The sequence below is a fragment of the Cervus elaphus genome, chromosome 12 (assembly GCF_910594005.1).
Source record: "Cervus elaphus chromosome 12, mCerEla1.1, whole genome shotgun sequence".
NCBI classification, from domain to species: domain Eukaryota; kingdom Metazoa; phylum Chordata; class Mammalia; order Artiodactyla; family Cervidae; genus Cervus; species Cervus elaphus.
Window position 1 is genome coordinate 63,485,153 of NC_057826.1, and position 19,880 is coordinate 63,505,032.

A 19,880-nucleotide genomic window follows, 5' to 3' on the forward strand; every position below is an offset into this window, starting at 1 on the left:
GGGTGGAGAGAAGTGCCAGGCAGGGCAGGGGGAGGCTGGCTTGGCCCTTGTGCAAATTTAGTGACCTGGGAGGATTGGGTTGGGTGACAGCAGAGGATCCAGGTGACCACAGGCCTCACGAGCCTCATCTGAGGTCTGGCCCGGGACAGCTCGGGCCGCTCCAGTGCGTGTGTGAGTGGATCCAGGCGGGCTGTGGTTGTGTCTCAGAGCCCAGTTCTCTGCCGCCCAGCCCAGCTCTCCCTCCATCTCCCTGGGATCCAGGTACGGGACTACACCTCCTGGGCGGCCGGCATGTGGCAGGAGCTGCAAGTGGAGGCGAGCTCCCAGGAGCCCGGGAGCGGCCCACTGGAGCTCAGCACCCACCAACAACTTCGGGCCGTGCTGGAGGCCCGGGAGGAGCGGTACCAGCAGGCCGCCCAGCTGGGCCAGCAGGCGCTTCTGGCTGCAGGGACATGCATCAAGGAGGTAGGCCCCCTTTCCCGGTGCCACCCCCCAGCCTCCCTGAACCGAGCCTGCACCTCATCCCTGTGGCCTACCCCACTCTGCCACACCAGTCGCTCCTCAGAGGCTTCCCCTGGGGACCCACGTCTGTCCCATGCAGGCAGCTCTCTGGAGCGGAGGCTCCCGTGTGCCCATCCTCAGGTCCGGGACGGGCTGCAAGACCTGCGGGACAAGCGGGAACGGGTGTTCCAGGCCTGGGAGCAGAAGCAGGAGAGGCTCCAGGCCATGGGCCGGGAGCAGCTCTTCCTCAGGAAGTGTGGCCGCCTGGACGAGATCCTCAAGGCCCGGGAGGCAGGTGCCCTCACCCCGGAGCCTCCCTAGTTCCTCTTCGCTCCTCTCCCCGGCTCACTCTCTTGCTTCCTGGGACCCTGGCTCTTGCCCTGATGTGGAGCTCAGAGGCTGTGCCCTGCCTCAGCCCAGATGGCTAGAAATGGGGGCGGGGGCTGACTGTCTGGACCATCCCTGGTAGCCTCTCTGAGTTCTCCATGGACTGAAGCAGGTCATCCTGAAAACCGGTGCCCTGGGGAGCTCGGTTGAAGAGGTGGAGCAGTTGATCCACAAGCATGAGACCTTCCAGAAGGTGCTGGCTGCACAGGAGGAGAAGGTAATGGATTCAGGGAGTCAGAGGTGGGATGGGGGCAGCCTGGGAATTTGGAGAGTTCCAAGTGGGGGATGTGGGGGGCTTGGTGTGTACCCATAGTAACGCTGATGTACGGGGGTGGCCTGGGCGGCTAGGAGCCCCTGGTCAGAGCTGACTGAGCAGAGTGGGATGTGTGGCTCAGGAGCAGGGCCTGGGACAGGGTGGACCACACTGCGGGCACACAGGGCCCATGTGGCTCCGTATCACATGGTCACAGGGGAGCCAAGGGGGACAGTCTGGTGAAAGCCAGGGCTGGTTCTGGCTTGCTGGGAGGACCAGCCAGCCCTAGGCCATGCAGTGCGAGAGTGGGTCTTCCCTGTGGGCCAGCCTCTGAGTGGAAGAGCAGCAGGCTTTGCTCCCTGACCCCTGACCCTGCCCACAGGAGGCAGCTCTGTGTGAGCAAGTGAAGATGCTCGGGGGCCCCAGGGCACAGGACCTGCTTTGCACAGTGCTGGAGCGCCGGGCTCGGGTGAAGGAACTGGTGGAGAGTCGGCAACACGCCTTGCACACCTCCCTGCTGATGGCTGCCTTCGTCAGGGCCACCACCCAGGTCAGAGACCACCCCAGCCCAGTGCCATCCACTTGGGCCACATCTCCCAGTTCCAGATGATGTCCACCTTCGCAGATTGTTCAGGCCTCACCACAGCCCTGTGATGAGGACACTGAAGTTTGGAGAGTTAAGTGGCTTTCTGAGAGGCCATGCTGGAGCCCAGACATTTGATTCGAAGACCCTGTGTGTGGAGACCCCACTGCTTCCTAAGCTTTCACAGACCCAGGGCAAAGAGAGGCGCTGCGAGGGAGCAGAGCGGTCCAGAGTCCTGGGGCCAGCGAGCCTCACCTCCAAAATGAGGTCCCACCCACGGTCCCTACCCAGCCCCTTCCTGTGGCTGGGGGACCAGCTGGGCCCAGACTGCTGGGTCTTATTTACCAGGCACTGCCCAGCCCTCCCCTCAGGCCAGCAGTCCACTGCCTGGGCACAGCTGAGGGCAAGCATGTGGGACATCTCTGTGGACCATCAGCATTGTGAGACTCATGTCCCCACCCCCACCAGGCCGAGGACTGGATCCAGGAGCAACTCCAGCAGCTGAAGGCGCCAGTCCCTCCTGGGGACCTGAAAGCTAAGTTGAGACACCTGCAGAAACACCAGGCCTTCGAGGCCGAGGTCCAGGCCCGGGAGGAGATGATAAGCTCTGTTGTCAAGGTAACAGTCAGTCCCTCAGCCCCCACCCTGCCCCACAGTGAGGACTCCAGGGTGGCCAAGGGGAAAGGTCTCAGGGGGAGCCTGTGATGGAGAAAAAGCAGGAGGAAGAGTGACGATCAGCATCTCCCCTCTCTCCCCAGGAGGGCGAGGCTCTCCTAGCACAGAGCCACCCTCTGGAGGGAGAGATCTCTCAGAGGCTGCGGGAGCTGCAGGAGCACTGGGAGAAGTTGAGGCAGGCAGTGGCTCTCCGGGGCAAGGACCTGGAGGACAAGCGGAACATCCTGGAGTTCCTGCAGAGAGCGGATGCTGCGGAGGCCTGGATCCAGGAGAGGGTGAGACCCTGCTGGGCAGGGACAGAGCTGGCGGTGGGGCTGTGGGGCTGGCAGATGGAGGAGGGGTCCCCGGCAAGAAGTTCCCCAAGTCACCACCTGCCCCAGCACTGCCCCTAGCAGCTGGGTGCCTGGGGGCTAGGTACCCCCAGGGCTGGGTGCTCAGAGTACAGCCTTCCCAACCCATGGCCCCCACAGGAGGTGATGGTGAATGTCAGCAACCTGGGCCAGGACCTTGAGCACTGCCAGCAGCTCCACAGGCAGCTCCGCAAGCTCCGAGGAGTCTGGGCCAGGGTAAGGTGCCCTGCATCAGGAAATAGTGACCAAGTGTGGGCTCTGGAGCCAGAGGTGGGCCTTCGTGTCAGCTCTGTGCTTAACGACCTGCGCTTGCTTAGGCAGGCTCCCTCAACTTGCCAAGTCTTAGTTTCTTCATCTTTAAAGTGGGGATACAGCTTCCCTCATAGGTAAGAGAGCACATATGAATGGTGATGGTTACAGGAGTCTATACATATGATAAAACTGCCTAGAGTGATACTTTTCCACACATACACAGATGTGTGCAAGTAAAAACTGCTGAACTCTGAATAAAATCTGTAGTGTAGTTAACAGTTATACCAGTCAATGCCCTGATTTTCATATTGCACTGTAGTTGCATAAGCCGTTACCATCCGGGGAAGCCGGGGGAAGGGTACATGGGCCTTCATTATACACTGGTGCGAATTCTTGTGCACCTATGATTACTTCCAAAAAATTTTTTTTTAATGAATGCATGTATGGTTGGATATAATGGCTAATCAATAAACTGCAGTGGCTCAGAACCCTCATTCAACATCTCCTCACCAACCCCCTCATACCCACCACCAAGATCAGTTTCTCTTAGGTGGTGTAGAAATTAGCCAAGTGTATTCACAATCACGTATTAAGAGCCCAGACTTGCTAACCTCACCCCCTGAATGAAGTATATGACTTTGTAAAAGGCTTTAGTGCTTCAATCTAAGAGCCTTTACTAGTAGGATTTCACAGCCACTGCTATTCCAGAAGCTTTAGTAGAAAGAGTGCTAGATAGACTTAGGAGCTGGGCTTGAGTCCTGGCCCTGCCATAAATTCACCATGTTGGTCTCTGAGCTCTGCTTTGGCTTCTGTGAGAGAACCCCCCTTCCCTTCTCACCTCACATGAGACACCTCTTGGGAAGCGCTTTGGAAATGTAGACCAACGCAAGGAGCTTTTCCTGGGGCAGGACACCTGCAGCCCTCCCACTCTCGAGGATCCTCTCCCCTTGTGGCCATGAGCTCCACACAGTGGCATTCTCAGCCCGGTGACTCCCAGGGACAGGGACACCCTAACCTAAGGAGGCTGGTGCTCACTGTTTCATTCAGGCCCTTACTTGGCTTTTCTTATCCTGAGAAGATGCATTTTCACTTTAAAAGCTTCTGTTCACCAATGCATGCCTGCCCTCCGGCTCCCTCCTGGTCCCGGAGGGCTTCCCCTGGGCTCCCTGCCCCAGGAGTATCTTACTCAGGGCACCTGGCATGGGGTGGGATGACCACGCAGAGGAAGCAGCTACCACCAAACACACCATTCCTCAAGCTCTCTTGGGCCCAAGCAGACCCTCCAAGTAGAGACTGCAGCACAAAGAAGGGACTCAGAGCTGGTGCCATCAATGCCCGCATCCTATGCCCCCACAGGACACGGCGAATGATGCCCACATCAGGAGCATCATTGACTTCTCACCGCAGCTCAATACCCAGGACACTGAGCAACTCAAGACCATCTGGCAGCGGCAACAGCAGCTCAACAACAGGCCAGTCCCAGAGCCAGAAGCAGTGGGGCTGGGCGAGGGGGCTGAGGGTCCACCCCAGACTCAGCCTTACACCCTCTCCCTCAGGTGGAACAGTTTCCATGGCAACCTACTCAGATACCAGCAGCAGCTCGAAGCAGCCCTGGAGATACACGGGTTGTCCCAAAAGCTTGATGACATCACTCAGCAGGTCAGGGAGAAGGTAAGCAGTGGAGGAGCTGACACAGCCAAGGAACAGTGCCTCCCACCCCTGGCCCACCTCTCCTCTTCACCTGGGTACTTGGAGGCAGGTCCCACCAGGGGGCCATCAGTGGGTCTGCCAGGGGCTCTTAGAGTCAGCTCTGGACCTAGAAGCCCCCATTTGCTTCCCGGAGGCTGGCCCTACATGCTTCCTTTCTCCCCCAGAAGCACTGTGAGTCCAGAGGCCAGAGCAACCCCTCCTCCCCATGTGTCTTCTGTAGTCCCTGAGCAAAGCCAGAACCCCCGGGAGGTTTGCTGGGCTTTGTGTCAGCCAACACATGGGAGACGCTGGCAGAGGCGAGAGAGTTGTACGCAGCCTGGGAAGCACCCTGTTAAGAAGATGGTACCCTGTTCTGGGCATGCAGAGAGCTCTGTTCTTACTGCCCGTCTGGTTCCTACACAGCCAGGCTATTCCGTCTCGGTTCCCTGCAAAGGCATGAGGGTCAAGTGAGAGTGCGTGTGGAGGCTCCACACCATAGAGGTTCTTGCTGCTGGGGAACCTCCAGACCCAAGTGTCTTCTGGGAATCTTCCTCCTTCACAGCAGGAGGGACATCTGGTCAGGGCCAGCGGCCTGCTCCAGCCCATGCAAGGCACTGAGAAGGGAATCAGCCTGGCCACTTGCTTTCCACACAGAAACCCCGTGGCCAGCGACCCCTCTGCCATGAAGGAGGAGCTGGAGCAAAGGCTGACAGTAACGCCCCCCTTCCTCCCCAGGCCGCCCTGGTCCATGCCCTGGACTGTGGGAAAGATCTGGACAATGTGCAGAGGCTGAAGCAGAAACACAAGGAGCTGGAGCAGGAAATGGGCCTCCTCCAGGCCCAGGTGGAGGTGTGCAGCTGGGAAGTTGGGGAGTGAGCCCAGGCTCAGCGTACAGCATCCAAAGGACCTTGGGTACCCATGGGTGGGTGGTGGTGGGGAGCTGTCAGGACCTCAAGAGACAGCCAGGTCGTCTCAGTTGCAGGCTGGGCTCTCCTGAGCGCCCCCTGCCTCCTGGTCCCAGCCCCTGACCCTGGCTTCCCACACAGCCACTAGAACGTGAAGCAGGTCGAGTCTGCCAGAGAAGCCCTGAGGTGGCCCACGGCCTCAGCCACCAGCAGCAGGAGATGATGGACAGCTGGCGGCAGCTCCAGAGCAGGATCCAGAAGTGGTACAAACCCCGGGTCTCTTTCCCTCACCACTCTCTCTGAGCCAGCCCCCGCAGCGTCTCAATCCCCAGCCTTCCCCTAAGAGTCTTTCTCTGTCGTTAATAACGATCGGTATCACCAGCCTATTAATTCCCAACCCCTGCGCCTTTCTTTGGCTGAAGGGATTCGGGGACAGAAGGCAGTGGCAGGCACAGGGGCAAAAGGGCTGGAGGCTCTGTGACTAGCTGATGAATCCTGTGGGCAGGAAGGAGTCGCTGGATGCCTTGCACGAAGCTCAGGAGCTGCAGGCAGTGCTTCGGGAACTGCTGGTCTGGGCCCAGAGGCTTCGAGCTCAGCTGGACTCCCGGAGAAGCCCTGGCAGCCTTGCAGAGGTCCAACGCATGTTGGAGGAACACCAGGAACTCAAAGTGAGCAGCCCAGACCTTGGGGCCTTTCCCGGATCTCATCTCCTCTCTGGCCTCCTCCCCCTTATTGTGACCACAATTTTGTCTTGGGTTCTTTCTGTGTCAGCTGCCTCTGCCTTTCCTCCTGTCCATCCTGCCCCCTCAGTTGTCTTCCCCACCTCTCCTCCTTCCCCTTGGCCCTCTTCCCTCCCACTCAGGGAGCCTCAGCCTCTGGGATCTGAGCCCAGTCCTCTTACAGGCCGAGCTGGACTCCCAAACAGACAGCATCAGCCTGGCCCGAAGCACTGGGCAGCGACTGCTTGCTGCAGGGCACCCATCCACCCCCAACATCCGCCAGGCCCTGGCTGGTTTTAATCAGGAGCTGAGCAGCCTGGAAGGGGCCTGGCATGAGCACCAGCTCCACCTGCAGCAGGCCCTGGAACTACAGGTAGGCAGCCTCCATCCCACCCCCACCACTGGTGCCTGTGCTAAACCCACTGCCCCTGGTCAAAGCCAAAGCTAGAGAGGCTGTTGTGCCAGGGGCCTTCCCCACCACCCACCACTCATCTCACCCACTGCAAACCTTGTCTGCTGTGACCCCTTCTGTGGAGCCAGGCCCCGGCCCTGGTTTCCCACTGGGCCACCAACAGAGGCACTCTGCCTGCCGTGACTGGACCCTCTGCTCACTTTCTCCTGCCTTTTCCTTTCTCGACAGCGGGTTCTGAGCTCTGTGGAGCAGATGGAGAGTTGGCTCTGCAGCCTGGAAGCCTGCCCAGCCAGTGAGGGTCTGGGGGTAGGTGCCCAGCAGGAGTGAGGGAGGGTTTGCCAGAGCAGCATTAGGGATCAAACCAGCCAGTGCTGCCTGAGATTTCCAGTCCAAGGGCAGCTCCCAGCCCTCAAGCCCTGGAAATTCTAACACTTGACCCCTATCCCTCATACCTTTCCTGGTTGAGAATCTAAAGTCAGATATAGCCTGGAGGGATTGGGGGGATGTGTTTGATAGGAAAGCGGGTAGCTGGGGACTGGGAGGGGCAGGCCTGTAGACAGTATCGCCTCCCAGGACTCTTTGGCCAATGTGGAGACCCTGCTGTGGAAGCAGAGGGTGCGTGAGCAGGACCTGGAGGCTCAGGCGGAGAAGATGAGTGCGCTGGAAGCCACCACCCGCAGCCTGTTCCAGGGCGGACACCCCGAGGCCCAGGGTGCGCTGAGCCGGTGCCAGGCCATGCTCCTGAGGTACCTCTGGCTCAGGCTGAGGGGCTGTGGTTGGTGGGCTGGCACAGGCATCAGGCTCTTCCCCTGCCCTTCTCCCCTTAGCCTGGGCTCCCCTAGCCTTTACCAAGGGCTGAATTCAGATGCCAGGGCCCCATTGTCCCGACCCTGCGGTGTGTCAGCCTGTTATGGAATCAGACAGCACACGGTCAGTCCACTGAGATAAAGGTGACTTCTACAAAGAAGCACATGCTTGAGAAACTGAGAGAGAGACAACCTCATGAAGAGGCCATCCGGAGCACAGCAGTGAGCCAGACACTGCTGGGTTTCTGTGCAGCCCACTCTCGGTGGGTCTTGGGGCCCATTCCTTACTAGTCCCCTGTCTACAGTGAGGGGATAACAATACCTGTCTCTCAGGGTTGTGGTCAGGATGGAGAAGGGACCCTTGCTGTCCTGGCACAGTGCCTGGCACGCAGGCAGGTTGGCAGATTTCTTATGCCCGTTTAACTGAAGACCACTTGCCCGTTTAACTGAAGACTACTTGGCTATGAGTCTCCAATCTCTGCTTGTTTTCCTCATAAGAGCCTATGTGGTTCAGCAGCCTGTCCAGCCCCTCAGACTTTAGACCAAGGCAGATTTGGAAAAGGCTGGATCCCAGATCAGCAGGGGCCTCCATCCTTCCCAAAGAGCCCACTAGGGCCCACAGTGTTGTGGCTCCTGGGCTGGTGCCCTATCCTCTCCTCTCCCCTGCACATGGACCTCACCTGGGTACCCAAGGTCTTTGACTGACAGATGGAAAATATTGGTTTGCTGGTCTCTGTCAACACTCCCTCCCCCTAGTCCCCTTGGATGGTTCCTGGCAGGCCCAGCTGCACCCCCCGGGACAGTGCCACCCAAACCCCCTCCCTTTAAGTCTTCTGGCATCCTCTAGGGGGCTGTTTTCATTCCACCAAGACTTTCTGCATCTCTCCTATTCCCCTTACACCTTTTGGCAACCCCAGCAGGAAGAGACAAGGGTTCACATTCACACCAGCGTGGGGACTCTGTGTGTATGTCACCCTGGTGGGGTGACTTGGGGTATTAGAACTTCTTTTCCTATCTCTTTAATAGATCTCATTCCTAACTGCTATTTTTGTTCATATGGTAATAGACTTACTATATTGGTCCAGAGGTATACACATATATAAATCAGTATGTATATGTGTGTATGTGTATATATATCTATACACACACACACATACATGCACATACAATACCAAAAAATTCTTACTAATAGCAGTATATGATCAAAAAGTGGTTTAGACACTGAAATAGTTTGCGAGGCTGCCGTAACAAAATACCACAGACTAGTGGCCTAAACAGCAGAAATTTAGTTCTATTTCCAGAGGCCAGAAATCCAAGATTAAGATACTGGCAGCACTGGTTTCTCCTGAGGCCTTCCTTGTCATCACACACTCTGCACATGTCTGTGTCCTAATCTCCTCTTATAAGGACACCAGTCATATTGGGGCCCACACTAATGACCTTGTATAATTTAATTATTTCTTTAAAGGCCTTTCTTCAAAAACAGTCATATTCTGATGTACTGGGGATTAGGACTTCACCATAGGAGTCTGGAGGACACGATTCAGCTCATAACAGGCACTAATAAGGGGAAGTAGAGTGTGTCTAAATTATAAAGGAAACCCCAGATTCAGGGTAAATTGATACACAAGAAAGGCTGTCCTGGTATGGAAGCAACCTGAATGTCCATCAACAGATGAATGAATCAAGAAGATGTGGTACATATATACAGCAGAATATTACTCTGCCATAAAAATGAATGAAACTGGGTCATAAGATATTACTCGGCCATAAAAAGTAATAAAACTGGATGAACCTAGAGTCAGAGTGAAGTAAGTCAGAAAGAGAAAAACAAATATCGTGTATTAATGCATACTTATGAACCTATTTGCAGGGCAGGAATAGACACACAGAGAATAGCCTTGTGGACACGGGGAGGGAAGGGGAGGCTGGGACAAATTGAGAGAGTAGCATTGACACATACGTATACTACGATGTGTAAAGCAGATAGCTAACGGGAAGCTTCCGTATAGCACAGGGAGCTCAGCTCAGTGCTCTGTGATGACCTAGCAGGGTGGGGCTGGGGAATGGGAAGGAGGCTCAGAGGGAGGGGATATATGCATACACATGTATACATACATACACATGCTGTATGCATGTATACATACAGCGTTCATGTACAGCAGAAACTAACACAACATTGTAAAGCTATTATCCTCCAATTTTAAAAAAGCAATTTTTAAAAAATGGGGAAAAGGGCTGTATTGAACTGGAAGGGCACACTTGTGCGTGTGTGTGTGCATGCGTGCACATACACACGTGTCGCAGCTCCGGGTCCCAGCAAGCAGGCCTGAGATCCCTGAGACCCTCTTTCTGCAGGAAAGAGGCACTCCTGGAGCGAGCCAGGACCCGTTGCCGCCAGCTGGAGGAGCTCAGGCAACTGCAGTCTTTCCTGCAGGACTCCTGTGAGGTAGGCCATGGTGGGGAGCAGCTGTGATGGGGGGAAGGGGCTGCCCCAGGGGAAAGCCACACTTCTTCAGGGCAGCCCAGGGGTTAGAGAGAAGGAGAGCCCTAAGCAGCAGAGTCTCGTCCTCCCTGTGCGCCCAGATGGCCGCCTGGCTGAGAGAGAAGAAGCTCGTGGCCCTGGAAGAGGGCTGGTGGGACCCAGTGGAGCTGCAGGCCCAGTTGCAGCAACAACAGAATCTCCAGGCGGAACTGGACCCCCGTGCACACCGCCAGCAGAGGCTGCAGATGGTGAGGCCCTGGGCGCCGGGGACCGGCTACAGGCCAGAGAAGGAGCTGGCCCCACAGAGCCCTGGCAGCTGGCCCTGAGTCACAGCTGGGTGGCCAGCCTTTGATACACTGTATACAGATGCCATGCAAGGCACCAAGGGGTAGTGAGACACAGTGGCTTACCTGGGGCCCCCCTCTCCAAAAATATTGCCTTTTCAAGAATTTTAAGGGTAGTGTTTTGGCGTGATAGTTTTAAAAACTCTTGGAAAGATGTCAGAGGACAGAGAGTCAGGGCACAGCCAGCAGTCCTATGGGTATAGGAGTCGAAGCGTAGCACCTTTTAAATTTACCCTCTTCCACCTACAAAGGGCATGCCCTGATCCCAGACTGCCTCCCTCTGATATAAAGTGCCCTACCAAGTATCTGAAATGTTTGATCCCATTTAAACAAAATACCCATGATTATCACCATTATATGGATAAGGAAAATGTGCTCAGAGAGGTTAAGGAATTTGCCTGAGATCACACAGCTAGCATGCAGACTCTGAAGCAGTGGGATGGTGGCTGAAGGCAATCCCAATGCCCTGAGACCAGCAGTCCTGAGTCCACGAGGCATGTTCTATGTTGCGGCTGTAGGAGGGGCAGAGGCTGCTGCAGGATGGCCACTCGGCCTCAGAGACCATCCAGGAGCGGCTACAGGAGCTGAGAAAGCTCTGGGAAGAGCTGCAGGCCCAGTGCCAGAGGAGGGCAGCCAAGCTACAGGAGGCCCGTGAGGTGAGGCTGTGTGGTGGAGCGGGCTGGGTACAGCTCTCGGCCTCTCCTCCTCACACTCTCATTCTGCCCCAGGCCCTGCGTCTGCGACAGAGCGTGGAGGAACTGGAGAGCTGGCTGGAGCCTGTGGAGCTCGAGCTGAGAGTCCCCATCGGGGGCCCGGACCAGCCTGGGCTGGATGAGCTCCTGGGGGCTCAGGGGGAGCTGGAGGCAGCAGTGGACAGGCAGGTCGGGCGGGCACAGGCCCTGCTGGGCCAGGCCCAGGCCCAGGCCTGTGTCCAGGAAAGCCACTGCCTGGCCCGAGATGTGGAAGAGCAGGCCCAGCGGCTGCTTCAGAGGTAACCCCTGCCCCTCCTCCCTGTCCCCCAGCTCAGCTCCTCAGGGCCTGCCCAGCCCATGGCGAGGGACACAAAGCGGGTGAGCAGTGTGTGGGTCACAGTCTGGCCCCCGATCCTGACAACCAGCATCCCGCCTGCCGCGGGTCCACCCTCCACCGCTGCAGGTTCGAGAGCCTGCGGGTCCCCCTGCGGGAGCGCAGGACAGCCCTGGAGGCCCGGAGCCTGCTGCTGCAGTTCTTCAGGGATGCCGACGAGGAGATGGCCTGGGTGCAGCAGAAGCTGCTCCTGGTAGCTGCCCGGGACTGTGGCCAGAGCCCGAGTGCCCTGAGGCGCCTGCAGGAGAAGCACCAGGTGTGGGCCTAGCAGGGCAGGCGGGTCTGTCCACAGTCACCTCTGGTTCTGGGAGCTTCTGCCTCCGGGAGGTTCTGGGGGTCCTAGGATTCTTTGTTGGTCAGGAGGCAGGGTTCTGTCTGGGGGAATCTGTGGGGTCCCACTGGGCTTCAGACATGACTCCCAGGTCCCCCAAGGAGCACCCAGGAGCATGTCCCATGCCATCTTCCTCTGACTCCACAGAGCCTGGAGAGTGAGATGAGCGGCCACGAGGCTCTGACCCGGGCAGTGGTGGGCACAGGGCGCAAGCTGGTGCAGGCTGGGCACTTTGCTGCCCGCGATGTGGCTGCCCGCGTGCAGCAGCTGGAGGACGCCATGGGCCGCCTGTGGGCAGAGGCTGCACAGAGGCGTCGGCGGCTACAGCAGGCTCAGGAGGCCCAGTCCTTCCTAACGGAGGTAAGGGGTGCTGCGCGGCACAAGAGGGTGGGCGTGAGGAACCCAGAGTGTAGGCAGGCCTGGGAGGTCACCCGCAGGTGGGGCCCCAGGATCTCTGTGCATTTTCTGTCGCCTCCAGTACGTGGTCTCCTGACCCTGAAGTCTTCCTTCAGCATGTTTCCCAGAAAATGAGCCCACTGGCTTTGGTTTGGTTTGGTTTTGCTGTTTTGTCTAAGCCAGCGATTCTCAATCAAGGCTCTACATCTGCATCACCTGGAACTTTTAAGCAGTGCTGACACTCAGCTCCATTCCAGACCAAATCAGAATCTTACGGGGTGAGAGAGAGGCAGAGAGAGTTGTTCAAGCTCTCTGGTGATTCTCACCAGCCAGGTTGGGAACCACTCACTGCTATAATTCTTGAGGCCATGAACTCAAAGATGTGAGTCCTAGAGGGCACTGCCTAGGGAAAACTGTGCTCTTTGTTACCCCAGCTCCTGGAGGCAGAATCCTGGCTGGAAGAACGGGGCTGTGGCCTGGACATCGAGGATATGGGTCAGAGTGCCGAGGCCACACAGGCCTTCCTGCGGCAGCTGGAGGCCACCAGGAGGGACCTGGAGGGATTCACCACGCGCATTGAGAGGCTGCAGCAGACAGCAGCCCTCCTTGAGAGTGGGCAGAACCCAGAAAGGTGCGCTGGAGCCAGGCCCAGGAGGGAGGAGCAGGGAGGGGCCCCTCTAAGGAGGGCCTAAGAGCTCCAGGGGGGTTATCTTTCCTGCTGCAGCCCCAAGGTGCTTGCCCAGATGCATGCAGTAAGGGACACCCACTCAGGGCTGCTGCAGAGAGCAGAGGGCAGGGGGCAAGGCCTGAGGGAGCAGCTGCAGCTCCACCAGCTGGAGCGGGAAGCCCTGCTCCTGGATGCCTGGCTGGCCAGCAAGGTGGCCACTGCTGAGTCCCAGGACTACGGGCAGGACCTAGAGGCTGTCAAGGTGAGTCACTCCTGAGCGAACCTGGAAGAGAGGAGATTGAGTGGCTCACAAGGGCAGAGTGGCGTTGGGGGACACATGGGAAGTGAGGGGTCTCTGGGCTCTGGGAGGACCCCCTGCAGTTCTAAGGGCAGGGCCAAGGGATATCAGAAGTGGCAGATACTGCCAAGTCCTTCGTCAGCTTTGAGGGCTGCTGGACACCACCTCCAGAATGACCTCCCTGGTCCTGTATCCTGCAGCTGCTGGAAGAGAAGTTTGATGCTTTCAGAAAGGATGTCCAGAACCTGGGGCAGGCTAGAGTGCAGGCCCTGAGGGAGTGGGCAGGCTCCCTGGAACGGGCAGCACCCAGGTGCTCTCCCCAGATTCAAGCACAGAGGAGTCGCATTGAGGCCTCTTGGGAGAGGTTGGATCAGGCGGTGAAAGCCCACACACAGGTAGGTGCCCCTGGGCCCGGTCAGGGCAGACAAGGGGCAGGGACATCTGTGCCTTCTTCCTGGGCCAGGGCCAGGCGGCCACGCCAGGTGTGTGTGTATATGTCTGTGTGGGGAAGGAGGTGGCTGCCTCTAACTCTGTGTGTGCGCGCGTGCATGTGTGCATACCTCTAACTCCTAGTGGCAAGCAGATCAAGTCTCAGTCTTCCACCTCCAGCCCTCTCTGAGTTTCTCCACTGATTTGGTTCTTCCTGGTATAGTTCACACCTCCAAGGAGAAATAGGAAGCCTGTCTGGTCATCTCTTGACCCCCTCTAAGCTCCCTCAAGCGCAGACTTCAGGTTTATTAAGACACAGACTAACTGCGCAAGATTTTGCCACCACTTCCCTCTCCTCATCTAAACGTTCTGAGCGGATTTGGGTGCCAAGGAAATCTCAGTGCTCCTCCACAACCTTCACTCTCAGCCACAGCTGGTGATTTCTAGGGAGGCATCCCAGGTCCCCAAGGCCCTGACAGAGCCCACATCCTAGCGATGCTGTCACTCAGGATCCTGGCTGGGCAGACTCCTAAGGCAACCCTCTTCATCTCAGCCAGATCCCCCAAACCACCCTCCTCCCCACCATGGACTCATTCCCACCTGATTCCTAGTCCCCTGTCCCCCCACCTGGCTCATGAACTGGGCACTGACAAACCTGTCCCCACAGAACGCCCCCAGGGCCCTACCCCATCATCAGTAACGTCATGCGCTCATTGATCAGGGGCCATATTGGGACATTTTCTGTACCCGGGGTTAATGAATGCATCACCAAGCCCCATGGACCTCGACGTTTAAAAAGTGGCCCAGGAGGCCACGTCTCTAGGGAGAGAGGACCCTGGTGAGAGCAGGCCCTCCTTCTCCTCCCAGAACCTAGCTGCCACCCGTGAGGTCCGAAGCTTGGAGCAGGCGGCAGCTGAGCTCCAGGGCCAGATGCAAGAGAAGGCCACCCTGGTGGCTAGAGATGCCTGCGACCTTAGCCTGTTAACAGTGAAGACTCTGCAGCAACAGCACAGATGTCTAGAGGTAAGGGTCAACCCCCGGGGCCTGCCCACCTGTCCTCTTTCCCTGCATAGGGGGACCCCAGAGTTGGGAAGGGAAGGGAGAGCCTCCTTGCCTAGGTCAGGGAGCTGTCCATCTGGAAGCAGAGCCTGACTCCTCAGGATGGCTGCTTCCTGAAGAGAAGTGGGCATCGGGTTGTGGGGGGATGAGGCTGATTCTGTGTTTTGGTGGCAGAGGGAACTGGCAGCGATGGAGAAGGAGGTGGCACGGGTGCAGACGGAGGCCTGCCGGCTGGGCCAGCTCCACCCTGCAGCTCAGGAGGGCCTGGCCAAGCAGCTGGCCGGGGTGCAGGAGGCCTGGGCCACCCTGAATGCAAAGGTTTATGAGCGAGATCGGCAGCTGGAGGAGGCTGCCCAGGGCCACGCCTTCCTCAGACGATGTCGGGAATTGCTGTAGGTGGCATCCGGTCGTTGGCTCAACTCTGCCCTGCAGAGTGGGAGTCACCCCGTCCCCCAGTGCAGCTCATGCCCTGCCCGCCACCCCCAGTCTGCACCCCTGGCCCTGACAACAGCTTCCCCTCCTCACCCTGCAGAGCATGGGCCGCAGAGAAGCAGGCCCTGGTGTCCTTGGAGGAGCTGGCTGGGAATATAGCTCGGGCTGAGGGGCTCCTGGCATTGCATGAGGAGCTGGGGAGAGAAATCAAGGAGTACAGCCTTCAAGCCCAGAACATACAGCGGGAAGGGCAGCGGCTGGTGGACAGTGGCCACTGCATGTCCCTGGAGGTGCGAGCACAGCGGCAAGTCTGGGGCTGAGCTGGGCACTCAGCCCCATTACCCCAGGCCTCAGAATCCCCGAGCAGGAGGAGAAGGCCAGGCAGGGGGCAGAGAGAGGGGGACAGAGACCGGGAGGGTCTGGACCTCATGGTCTTCCCTCGACACTTCTGCTGGGCACTCCAGCCTGGCCCCACCCTGTGGGCATCTCACCCACGACACCCTCTCCCACCAGGTAACTGGGTGTCTGCAGGATCTGGACAGGCAGCTGCGGGCACTCAGAGAGGCCTGGGCCCTGCGCCGGGAACGCTGTGAGGAGAGCTGGCATCTACAGAAGCTACGGCAAGAGCTGGACCAGGCTGAGGCCTGGCTGGCCTGCCGGGAGGGCCTCCTGCTGGACCCCAACTGTGGGGTGAGCCAATGCCCTGCCCCTTAGCTGGCCATGCCCGCGCCGTCTAGCAGCTACAGCCTGCTCTTCCTCTCCCTGGCCCCCAGGGCCGGTTTTGAGGGAACAGCTCTCTTCACCCCCATGGGCGGGGCCTCACCCTGACTTGCTTCTCCCCAGCACTCCGTGTCTGATGTGGAGTTGCTGCTCTGCAGACACAAGGACTTCGAGAAGCTGCTGGCCTCCCAGGAAGAGAAGTTTGCCCGACTGCAGCAGGAGGCAGCGGTGAGCAGAGGCTGGGGTGAGGGGGCACCGGGAGACAGGGGTGTCCTGTCTCAGCCTGAGGGTTGGGCTCCCCCCAGGCACTGAACCAGCATTTGACCCTTGGAGAAAGCCCTGTTCTTTCCCTTGCCAGCTGCAGGGTCCTGTCACCCCACATCTGGGTGGGCTGGGGCACAGTGTGGACTGGGACAAGAGAGGGGTCTTCTGAGCTTGAAGAGATGAAGAACAGTGAGGAGACAGGCGCTCTCTCTGGGTGGGAGGGATGTGGGGAGAGGCTGGGGCGTGGACCCCCAGAGCCTGGTCTGACTCATCTGGCTGCTCCCCTCCCCAAGGTGGACCAGAAGCAGCAAGTGAAGGGGCTGAAACCCTCGGGAAGCTGGTGGCCCAGAGCACAGCTGACTGAGACAGGGGACCCGCAGCCATCTGTCCCCACTGGGTCTCGCATACGCTTCACCAGCGTCTCCCCGGAGTGCACAGCGGGGCCCCTGGGGGTAAGGAGTCCGCAGCCTGAGCCAGCACTGCAACACCAGGGGGTCTGTCTCCAGGGATGAGAAGGTCGGAGGCGGTTAGGTGCCTCACCCACTTTCCAGAGAGGGCCCCGTTGTCCGTGCTTGTCTTGATGTTTTCCAGGCCCCTTGTTGCATTTTCAGGATGCAAAGGGTGCCCCCACCATGGAGGGAATTTTGGAACTTAAGCAGCAGCTCCTGCCTGGGAGGAGGCAGGTGAGTACCCGGAGATCGCTTCCGCAGCAGCTGCCCTGTAAGAGCCACGCAAGGGCTCAGAGGGCCCTGGGGGACAGCTGAGCCTGCTCCAGGAGGAGGGTGGGTGGGTGGGTGGGTGGGCAGAGGACAAAGAAGGGCCCCCAGGGAAAAGCAGAAAGGGTAACATTCCCCCGCCCCCCGTCAGGACACGGCTTCCATAGCCTCCATCGACCTCACAGGAACGCAGCGTGAGAAGCTGGGAGATCACCATGATGGAAAACACACTTTTTCCTTAAGGTGAGGGCCCTGTCAGGGGAGAGACCCTGGGCCTGGGACAGGCTCGGCCTCCGGCAGCAGCTGAAGGGGCTGGAGGCAGGGGTCCCCACACACGCAGGAGGCAGAGTTTGACGCATTACTGTCTGGGTGGCAGGCTGGCTGCGGGAGAGACCCTGTCTGCGGCGCCACCTGCAGGGCAGACTGGGAGCTGGCGGGGCGCCCTGAGCAGCTGGGCAGGTAGGTCCAGGGGAAGCGGGGGAGAGGAGCGGGGGGCCCTGGTTTCCTGGGCCCCCAGCTGCTGGTGTTTAGTGCATCCTTGGATGTTTAACATCTAACCTCTATGCCTGAGAGGTAAGTGGGAGTGCCTTTTTTCTTAATTTGAGGCCCAGAGAGGGTAAGCAACTTGCCAGAGATGACATAATTAGAAGCGGGGCCAGGGTTGATCCCCTGATGGCCGCCTGGTTCTGTTCCACCCACTGTGGAGTCGGACTTCCGGAGAACCCTTCCCTCAAGGATCCTCACGGGCTTCCCCATGCTCTTCTCTGACACCGGTCTTTTCTGCCCGTCTTCCTACAGCTCTGAACGCACCTCCCTTGGGGTGTCTTGTAGACAGGGGCCAGGCCCAGTTCTACTCTTGGAAGGGCTCAGAGAGCACCCTTTGGACCAGAAATCTATTGTCATGGTGGTCTGACAGGCTCCACAAGGAGGGGTTGCTTAGGGGCCTCACTTCAGACTCCTTCCGGGTTCCTGGCTCTGTTCCACTGGGATCTCCCTGAGGCCGTCCTTCCAGAATTCCAAAGGCACCTGAGTTTCTCCAGGATAAGCCATTCTGAACCCATTGGCATTCAGTCTTCCAGGAGGCTGGATGCACTGGGGAGCCTGCCCCTGAGCCCTGGGCCTGGGCCGCACCTCCACATGGGCAAGGCTTGGTGTATGCCAAGCCTCCAGAAGCAGGCGTCTCTTAGGCTGTCTGGGCTGCTCTAACTAATCGACCACAGACTGGGTAGGTTGTGAACAGACATTTATTTCTCACAGCTCTGGAGGCTGAGAAGTCCAAGATCATGGTGCTGGCAGGTGAGAGAGGTTTCAGGAGGCACCTTCTCGCTGGCTTTTTACGGTGGAAGGGGCATAAATACTCTGGGTCTCTCTTTAAGGGTTCTGCCCTCAAGAACACAGCTCCTCCTCCAGGCCCCTCCTCTCAGCACTGTCACCTAGAGTTGGGACTTCAGGCCACGGCAAGAAGGAAGGGCAGGTGTGGAGGCTGCTGCCACAGATGTCCTAGCACCCAGGCCAGGCTGACCACCGTTCCCCCTTTGCTCCGCAGCCCCCAGTCTGAGCCCAGAGCTCCAAGCCAGACCCTCAGGCTTCCTGGCCGAGCGCAGTGCTGAGAGGGTACCCGGCATGCCAGCTCCACTCAGGTAGGCCTCCTGGATCTGTAAGTGGGAGTCCTGAGGTCCTGGGACTTAAACTATGCTGCCTGGGTGCGGGGCCACCCCCACCCACTCTCAGTAGTGGCAAGAGTCTACACCTGAGGCTCCCTGTCCCCACAGATTCCACGGCGGTCCCCCGCCCGCCTGGCTGCAGGCGATGCGAGTGTGCGCCCACAGCTACCCGCAGCCCATGGGGCTCCCACAGACGGCTGGCCCCGCACAGCAAACTGCAGAAGGCTCCCGCCGCCGGTCCTGCTCAGGCCAGATCCATGGTGAGTGAACCTGGCTTCCCTCTGCACACGCCAGGAAGCCTGCCTGACACCCACACCGCCTCCCTCCCTCTCCAAGATGCAGTGGCCAGACCCCTCCTGCACTCTTTCCCTGCCTCCATCCTCCCTGGTTTTCCCCAGTCCAAGGACCTGCAAGCAGGGAGGGGAGGAGCCTTACTGTCCTAGAGAGGCTGGGAGTCAGGATGTCACCCAGACACACGCCCACGGACCAGACATACACACACAGACACAGTGCACAGACCCTACAACGCGGCCTTGTGCCTGAGGGATCACTCACATCATGACAGGGGTGGCAGCCACAATTGTGGTATCTGGATAATTACCCACCCCTGCAGGGCCTACAGGTTCCCATGTAGGATTCAGATGATGTGCTGCTGAGTCAACAGGCCTGGTCCAGGACACAGTGATCCAGGACACAACAGGCTTCTACAGTGATCAGGGCAGCCATTTTTCCTGGTCTGTGCCTCCAGTCACACGCCCAGGGCAGACAGATGCAGTGAGCTGGATCATGGGAACCAGTCATCCCCCTTTCACCCCACACATCCTGGTCCCTCCTCACTCCCAGTATCCAAATCTCACATCAACATGAGGAACAGGTGAGGTATTCCAAAGGAGGCCTGGGGCACCAGTGCTTGGAAAAGATTCCAGGGCGGCTAGGCCCTAAATTCACTCCACCTCTCTGTTCTCCTGACAGGTCCGGGCCTTGAAGCAAATGCAGAGGTGGCACCAAACTTCAGGGCTACAAGCGAGGACACCCTCGAGGGAACCAGGAGACCCAGCTATCCGGCCCCTTAGGACCAACTTCTGGAATAGCTGGTTCCTCATCCGGAGATGGGCCCCACCAAGGTCAGAGCCTGCTGAAGTCACACCCTTAGCACTGTCTACCTGGCTCATCTGGTCCCACGTCTGGCCGCCCCTACTGTGGGACAGGAAGCAGCCCTTCGACTGAGTCCCTGGGTGAGGAGGACGGGGTGCTGGCTGGCATTACCTGTGAGTCATCTGGGCAGGGCCAGGGCTGCAGCAGCAATATGGCCTCCTCTCTGCTTGAAGAGAGTGAGCTTGGGTGGAGCAGACATGGCCATGAGCTCACAGCCTGCTCTGCAAGGGAAGCCCAAGCTGACCTGCCCGCTCTGCAAGGCGCCTCGGGAGAGGTTTTGTTTTCTACACATCCTTACCACG

General features: G+C 58.6%; 1 protein-coding gene across 1 annotated transcript in view; it reads left to right on the forward strand.

Annotated features, from left to right (window-relative positions):
- SPTBN5 (spectrin beta, non-erythrocytic 5) overlaps nucleotides 1–19,805 on the forward strand; it is a 49,546-nt gene extending 29,741 nt beyond the window's left edge. Inside the window, exons 35-71 of the mRNA XM_043919142.1 lie at nucleotides 262–465; nucleotides 643–792; nucleotides 1,001–1,105; nucleotides 1,524–1,691; nucleotides 2,193–2,342; nucleotides 2,483–2,674; nucleotides 2,870–2,965; nucleotides 4,358–4,473; nucleotides 4,558–4,672; nucleotides 5,426–5,539; nucleotides 5,737–5,858; nucleotides 6,101–6,263; nucleotides 6,499–6,687; nucleotides 6,955–7,032; nucleotides 7,300–7,472; nucleotides 9,891–9,981; nucleotides 10,119–10,265; nucleotides 10,880–11,017; nucleotides 11,090–11,352; nucleotides 11,517–11,703; nucleotides 11,926–12,138; nucleotides 12,609–12,805; nucleotides 12,899–13,103; nucleotides 13,340–13,534; nucleotides 14,436–14,591; nucleotides 14,802–15,019; nucleotides 15,160–15,349; nucleotides 15,573–15,749; nucleotides 15,903–16,007; nucleotides 16,337–16,495; nucleotides 16,655–16,726; nucleotides 16,911–17,002; nucleotides 17,136–17,218; nucleotides 18,017–18,055; nucleotides 18,306–18,399; nucleotides 18,532–18,683; nucleotides 19,396–19,805. Of these exons, the coding sequence (XP_043775077.1) occupies nucleotides 262–465; nucleotides 643–792; nucleotides 1,001–1,105; nucleotides 1,524–1,691; nucleotides 2,193–2,342; nucleotides 2,483–2,674; nucleotides 2,870–2,965; nucleotides 4,358–4,473; nucleotides 4,558–4,672; nucleotides 5,426–5,539; nucleotides 5,737–5,858; nucleotides 6,101–6,263; nucleotides 6,499–6,687; nucleotides 6,955–7,032; nucleotides 7,300–7,472; nucleotides 9,891–9,981; nucleotides 10,119–10,265; nucleotides 10,880–11,017; nucleotides 11,090–11,352; nucleotides 11,517–11,703; nucleotides 11,926–12,138; nucleotides 12,609–12,805; nucleotides 12,899–13,103; nucleotides 13,340–13,534; nucleotides 14,436–14,591; nucleotides 14,802–15,019; nucleotides 15,160–15,349; nucleotides 15,573–15,749; nucleotides 15,903–16,007; nucleotides 16,337–16,495; nucleotides 16,655–16,726; nucleotides 16,911–17,002; nucleotides 17,136–17,218; nucleotides 18,017–18,055; nucleotides 18,306–18,399; nucleotides 18,532–18,683; nucleotides 19,396–19,496 (5,409 nt within the window). The 3' untranslated portion in view covers nucleotides 19,497–19,805. The remainder of the gene's footprint in view (nucleotides 1–261; nucleotides 466–642; nucleotides 793–1,000; nucleotides 1,106–1,523; nucleotides 1,692–2,192; nucleotides 2,343–2,482; nucleotides 2,675–2,869; nucleotides 2,966–4,357; nucleotides 4,474–4,557; nucleotides 4,673–5,425; nucleotides 5,540–5,736; nucleotides 5,859–6,100; nucleotides 6,264–6,498; nucleotides 6,688–6,954; nucleotides 7,033–7,299; nucleotides 7,473–9,890; nucleotides 9,982–10,118; nucleotides 10,266–10,879; nucleotides 11,018–11,089; nucleotides 11,353–11,516; nucleotides 11,704–11,925; nucleotides 12,139–12,608; nucleotides 12,806–12,898; nucleotides 13,104–13,339; nucleotides 13,535–14,435; nucleotides 14,592–14,801; nucleotides 15,020–15,159; nucleotides 15,350–15,572; nucleotides 15,750–15,902; nucleotides 16,008–16,336; nucleotides 16,496–16,654; nucleotides 16,727–16,910; nucleotides 17,003–17,135; nucleotides 17,219–18,016; nucleotides 18,056–18,305; nucleotides 18,400–18,531; nucleotides 18,684–19,395) is intronic.
- Nucleotides 19,806–19,880: the final 75 nt, after the last annotated feature.